A 6900-nucleotide genomic window follows, 5' to 3' on the forward strand; every position below is an offset into this window, starting at 1 on the left:
TGTGCTAAATTTATATGTATATATATTATATCAAGTAATATTTTTAAGTAATGAATTCTTGGTAAAAAATTAAAATTTTTCTAGATAATTATGTATTAACAATTATTATTTTTTTAATTAAGATGTCAAAATCAAAAATCGTGAAAAATAGATATACCTGCGCTCCAGATGTCATTTTAAAAATTATAAAGTAGTTGTTGTAAATAATAATTGCATTGTACCAGATATATATTACGCTTTATATATTAAAATGTGAATTACATAAAAAGTTTATCATGTGATATTCTGTATTTATATGTTTCTGTACTAAATTTTGATTTTAATTGAGTACTAGACATGTAGTTAATACGTAGAAGAGATTTGCCACACATTTAAGGAATTTAATCCATGCTACACCATTTGAAACTTCGAAGAATGCCATTAATTTTATAGTGGAAATTAAATTTAAGCATTCTAAAATAATATACTTTTACACGTATAACTAAAATATAAAATATAAATATTATAAAAAACAAAAAAGTGAGTAAGCAAGTAGAAAACTGTTTTACTGTAAAAACGAGTATATCTGGATATTGTGTAGGCCATTATGCGTATAATTTGAATTAATGTTAGATCATTGCGTTTCTAAGAAAAATCATTCTAAGCGGAGATGATCGATCAGCATATATTGTGTATAACTGGGTATATTTTATCATACATTTATGTTTATATTACTATTGTAATACAAAATAAAAAGGCAATAACTTAAAAGTTAAAAGTAATCTAAATATTATGAAAATTAAATTACGTATATAGTAAAATAAAATAATACACATTAGACGTAAAAATTAAATTCAAGTCCCCTCTAATATTTCTGAATTTCTACAAAATAATTAAAATCTTTATTCTTTGTTTAAATACCAAATATCATAAAAATGCGGTCTTCAAACATAGAATAGATGAAATTAAAATAGATAAATAGATGAATTTCATCTATTCTGTGCTTAATTGTATATAGATAAAAAATTATAATAATATTGACAATATATGTAAAATGTTAAAATTTCTTTGGTTCATAATTTTCCTCGTGAATATACAATTTTATCTAAGTTTAAACATTAGACACGCATACATTTTTTTAGAATTACATACAACTTAGATAGGTATCTAGTAAAACCTAAAAAATAAAACCACAAATTACTAATGTCTATACCTATATACCAAACTCAAAAATAATTTAAAATTTTATCTTCTATAGAAAATGTTACTTTAATGAAATCGATTTTGTTAAAAATAAGTTTGATCTAATAATATATTTTTACTGCTGACCCTTCAAATCATAAACTAGATTCACTTTGCTACTAAAAAAGATATTGAATTTAAAAAACAAAAATGGTTTTTTTTTACTTCAAAAAAGATGATAAACGAAAAAAAATTAAAAATAACACATCATTGTAAAATAAATACATTCAGCGCTTCGTCCATAATCTAAAAAGAATCAACTTAATAATTACTATGGAAAAAACTATATTTGTAATTATTTTATTTCGAATACTGACAGGTAGGGTTACATGTCACTAATATGAATATATAATGATTTCAATATGCCAATATACGTAATTTACTGTATATTATATTAGTTTTTTATTTGAAAATAAACAAATTTTAATTTGTACTTTATAAAGAAATCTAACAATATTGCAATAAAACCAAATAACTAACAAGACATAAATAAACTGAAATTTGAACAAATGAAAAACTGCACTCCAATATTACGCAGATTAATACTGCACGCAATTTGTATTTATTTAAATAATAATTAAAATATGTGTTTAATTTTAATTGTCAGCGAAACTAAATTTTTGAAACCGTTGTAACGTTCCATTTTTACATAAAACGTAATACGAAGAGTTTATTAGGGTCTGTTTCCGTACTAGTACAAAACGAAGATCCGTAACGTAAACTAAACTTTGTGTTATGACAAAGATTGCTCTATGCATTTTGGCATTTATAATCTGCTATTAACTTCTAATACAAAGAGGTAGTATTTGTGATTGTGCGTACTGCGTGTCACATACATTTTGAAATATAACCATACCATTGTATGCATGTATTGTTGTGAAAATAAAATATGATATATTACTTTTAAAACAGTTAGAATGTTTATTTTAGCTTATTAACATATATAATTGATCTCTAACAAAAATAAAATTACCGATATTATAATATGAACTGTTGATTTTAAGTGTAAATAAAATTATAATATAATATTATGTACCTGCTAGTAGTTAGTTCTCTCCGCGATAACTATTTTTCAAACAATTTTAATATGATATGAGATATTATATTGCATACTAATATGTGTATAAAGTTTGGTAGGATAAAACTGGATTGAACGTAGATACGTAGATACCATTGGTTTAATTCCTTTTGACAGTTCTAACTATTTCAATTTAAAAACAAATTTGAACTAAGTTGGATGCTTTGTATAATTATTCCTATTTATTTGGAAAATAATAATAAATTGCAAACTTTTGTATAATTTACTTTTGGAGTCTATTTAACTGAATAAATATATGCCAGTATATTTGATATAATCATCAAATTTCATTTCGGCCACAATGGATTTTCAATATTGATATATCGTGTTTGGTATATTTATTTAATTTTAACTATAAATTGGTTTTCATACAGAGTTGGTCCTTTAAAAATGTTTTTTTCCCAACTGAACACATTATCCCAATTATACTCGTATTATAATATATTATAATATCTACTACTATAATAATGCTCTCACAATTTCGTAATAACATTTACTATAGTTTTCATAAACAAGTGTACATTTTTTCCTTAAGGTTTTAGATTTTTGTTTAAAAAAGATATACAATTTATTTACATAAAATATGTATATACGTTTGATTGATGGGTTATACTATACCAATATTTGATCACTTCATTGGCATGTTTAGTAATAACCATTTAAGTAGAAAAACAAATAATTATTTATTTGTAATATAAAGCTCTCTAAAAAGTAAGTCATTATTTAAATAACACGAACAAGTGTTCTAAAAATATTTATCGAATTATATTTTGAATTTATTTTCAATTAAAGTATGATAATATGCTATTATAACATAAAATAAGGTGAGAAATTGAATATCGGTGTTATATTTTTTTTATTATCTATATCTTTTAAATATTTAAAGGCGGAAATTTAATTTAATTGATACTCATACCTACTGCGCACCGGAATATTCTCTAGACGTAAAGATTTCCGGTGTGTCGTAGTCGTAGGGAGTATAAGTTACACCCTGTTCAGTAATTTAATTTAATCGTTTTGATGCCGTCGTCGCCGGTTAAAATTGACATTTATAATAAACGGCATTTCGCAAAATATAGAGACCGTATAAACGTTATATACATTATACGAGATGTACGGTTTAAAATACAAATATTGTAAATTCCGATAACGACGTAACCGCTCGAAGAAGTGCCTTATCTTCTATTCTCGCCTGTTATCCTTTCGATAAACACAATCGAGTCATTACTACCTGCTAAAACGGCAGTAACGTTATTAAAAATTACTACCTCTATTTTTATCAATTATACGATATGACTACACACTGCTACCACTACCAGCTACTGCTATATAGTTCACTCCCCCCCTCACCCTCAAACAACTACGATTTCTACTGCTCCTAGATACTAATAATACAAAACATCATATGCTAATTCTTACGACGGTGGTACTATCACAGTCGTGTACGTAGAACGATCCACATTAACGCGCCTATTACAAAATGACACGCGCGCATAAGCCAGACATATATAGCGAAACTTGGTGTACCTCGGATGAACTGTGAACAGACGAAGAACACGGCCATCAGCAGTCCAACGGAAGTGTTCATGTTTTCACTGCGGCCTTTGGCACTCGTACGGTGGTCGCAATCGTCTCCGTCGCCGCTCTCGCAGTAATTTGAATAGCTGTAGTGAAAAAGACTATTGTGATGGCCTTGTCACGTTGCATTTTCGTTCACGCGTCCCGCGTAACGCAGCACTTCATATCGTCCAAAAACAATACGTCGTGCCCGCTGCCGCCGCCGTCGCCGCCAGCACCGTCACCGTGCCAACACACGGTTACCAGCGGTAGTGGCTAGGGGTGGTCGGGGAGGGGTGGGCGAGTGGACCGGAAAAGACCGCGCGCGCGTTCTTCTTACCGCCGCGACGCGTCACGACGTCCTCTCGACGCGATTGTGTCGGCGATGGCGGTGGTGGTGATGATGGTAGTGGTGGTCACCGCAGCACCGGCAGCAACAGCAGCAGAAGCCGTGGCCGTGGCCGTCATCTCGAGACGACTGCGAAACGCGCGGATCAGAAGCGGCCGTGTTCCGGACGGCGGTCCGGCGACGGCGGCGGTCGTCGTGCACCGATTCCGACGACGGCGACGCGGATCGCGGGCATGACGGGAGGACACCACCTGCACCGCCGTCAACCGTGAGAAACCAGTGGATACTTCGGACGAGACGACTGCGACACGGCGGTGATGATAACGGTCGCGATGATTACAGCGACGGCAGGAAAAAAAAAACCAAATTAAAACGAAACCGAAACCAAAAACCGATTAACTCGAACGCGCAAAACGAAAGCTAAAAAAACGCAATTCGCACGGTGTGTTTTTGCAGGAAACGAACGTCGCGCACACCACACACAATACTGCTGCTGCTGCTGGTGCTGCTGCTGCGTGTACTACGCGGGCCCTCAACGTGTGCGCGCGCGTGTATATGTGTGTGTGAGTGTATGTGTGTGTGTGTGTGTATGTGTGTGTGTGTGTGCGCGCGCGTGTGTGTGTGTTGGGTGTGTGTATTACAGCCACTTAGGTTGTGCGCGAGCGCAGCAGTGTGTGCGTGTGGGTGGGTGGGTGCGTAGTATAGCGCGAAACGATAGCGCGCTGCACGCCGGTTACCGGTACGCGTGTGTGTACATATATACGCGCGAGCGGACGACCGACTGTGTGTTTGTGTGTGGGGCGCGGCGCTCGGGGCATGCGAAACGGGCGGCGGCCCCGGTATCGACCGTTGACGCCGCCGCCACCACCGCCACCGCCGCCGCCGTCGTCGTCGTCGTCGTCGTCGCGCGCGCGTTACGTTTGGACGTACGCAGCAGCGCACTATACGCCATCCCCATCGCGGCCACGGGAGCTCACCGCCACCGCCGCCGCCACCACCACCACCACCACCGCCACCACCATCACCATCGGGTCCCGGCAGTGTGCGCGTCGCCGGTCGTCTCCTCCGCCACCGCCGCCGCCGCAACACAGCTTTTTGGGGCGTCGTCGAACGGGTGCAGCGCCGCGAACTGTTCGTACGCCTCCCCCCTCCCCCCCAACCACTACTGCCCAGCGGTGATGGACACCGCGAGGAACGGGGCCGGTTAATCGAATCAACATTTTTGTCCTTCGCTCTGGGAATGAACACGCCGTGTTTGCGGTCGTTTTGATGTAACGCCGCCGTATGAATGGATCGACGAACCCACCCATATACATATATAAGTACGCGCGCGTATCCTGGCCGCCGCCCGTGCTTCGAATATCCAAACACTCGCGCATGCGCACGCTCGCGACGTCCAAACCAGACCAGTCCACTTTGAGCGCGCGCGCGCGAGCACTCTCCTTCCTCGCTCGGTGCCGTGCACAGGATTCACCGCCCGCCCTTGCCGCCGACCGATTTGTCGTCGAGAATCGTATACCGCGATGCGCCTCGCGCGCACCCACATCGCGTGCAGCGTGACTTATGCGACGTCGATGGCGGCTCGGCGACAAAAGCGGCGCGCACGAGCATATTATTATACAATACAGCACGTCATTAAGTGCGCTGCCCGCGCGAGACTACCCTACGGTGTCCGTCGTCGGGACCACTTCGTCACGAAGCGACGACATACGACGCATAGTTACAATCAACACTGTGTACAGTGATGAAAGATCGCATTATGCGGTCCGCGCGTCGGACGCCTACTGCAGGCGATCTAACGCGCGTGCCGTTGCGTATTTGCGATTTGCGTTTTGGCGAGAGGCTCAGAGGCACGTCTGTTTACGCCGTTTACGCGGCCCTCTTATTGACACATTCGTAGACGGGTGTGACAACGGCACTACTATTATTTGAGGTTTAAACATTTGACGTACGCGTTATATTATCTTTATAGCGTATTTATAGTAGTGTAAATCGTCAAAAAACACACCAAAGTTATAGCAGTTTTAATTGATATATGAAACAAGTAATATTTTTTTTTACAACACTCGATGACGCCTGGCACCGTGCTGTTCATACTTAATTTTTTGTAGTGATTTCCGAGCGATTATCCGAATTTTTAATGTTATTTAATTTTTCTTACAAAATAAATTAATTTTACGATCCACCAATGTGTGTTAATATTTGCTTTGTATAACAGGTAATACGGTCACGACGTGTGCGGAAACGTTACCTCACTGCCTGTTATATCGTATTTCAATATAGTATCGGTTGGCACCATATTCTTAAATATATAGACTATGGTATATAATATCGCAAGCGATTACGTTATATTGTATTGTACGATGCGACGACGGTAGGAAATAGGAGGCATACAATATGTGATATTATATCGGGTGGCGGTAAGCGGCTCGCTTTTATCCGCTTTCATTCTTCGCCGTTACGATTTTTGTTTCGCTCCTCGCGCGCAATGTCCTTCTATAGATAAACCATAAATAGCCTTTGAATATAGAGCGTTTCGCTGGAAAAAAAATCGAAAAAAAAAGTTAAAATCATTGTTGCCACCGAGTTGTATAGCATTATATAGTGTACGTATACGTGTATAGTTATAGTGCTGGTGCGCCATGCAGAATACGATGAGATGTTATGTATGATATAAGTACTACAATCAACTGAT

At 38.0% G+C, this 6900-nt stretch overlaps 1 protein-coding gene across 1 annotated transcript in view; it reads right to left on the bottom strand.

Moving 5' to 3' along the window:
* Nucleotides 1–4980, bottom strand: part of LOC132919316 (acetylcholine receptor subunit beta-like 1) — a 75108-nt gene extending 70128 nt beyond the window's left edge. Inside the window, exon 1 of the mRNA XM_060980822.1 lies at nt 3827–4980. Within this exon, the coding sequence (XP_060836805.1) occupies nt 3827–3887 (61 nt within the window). The 5' untranslated portion in view covers nt 3888–4980. The remainder of the gene's footprint in view (nt 1–3826) is intronic.
* Nucleotides 4981–6900: the final 1920 nt, after the last annotated feature.

Source organism: Rhopalosiphum padi, chromosome 2 (genome assembly GCF_020882245.1).
Source record: "Rhopalosiphum padi isolate XX-2018 chromosome 2, ASM2088224v1, whole genome shotgun sequence".
Taxonomy (NCBI): domain Eukaryota; kingdom Metazoa; phylum Arthropoda; class Insecta; order Hemiptera; family Aphididae; genus Rhopalosiphum; species Rhopalosiphum padi.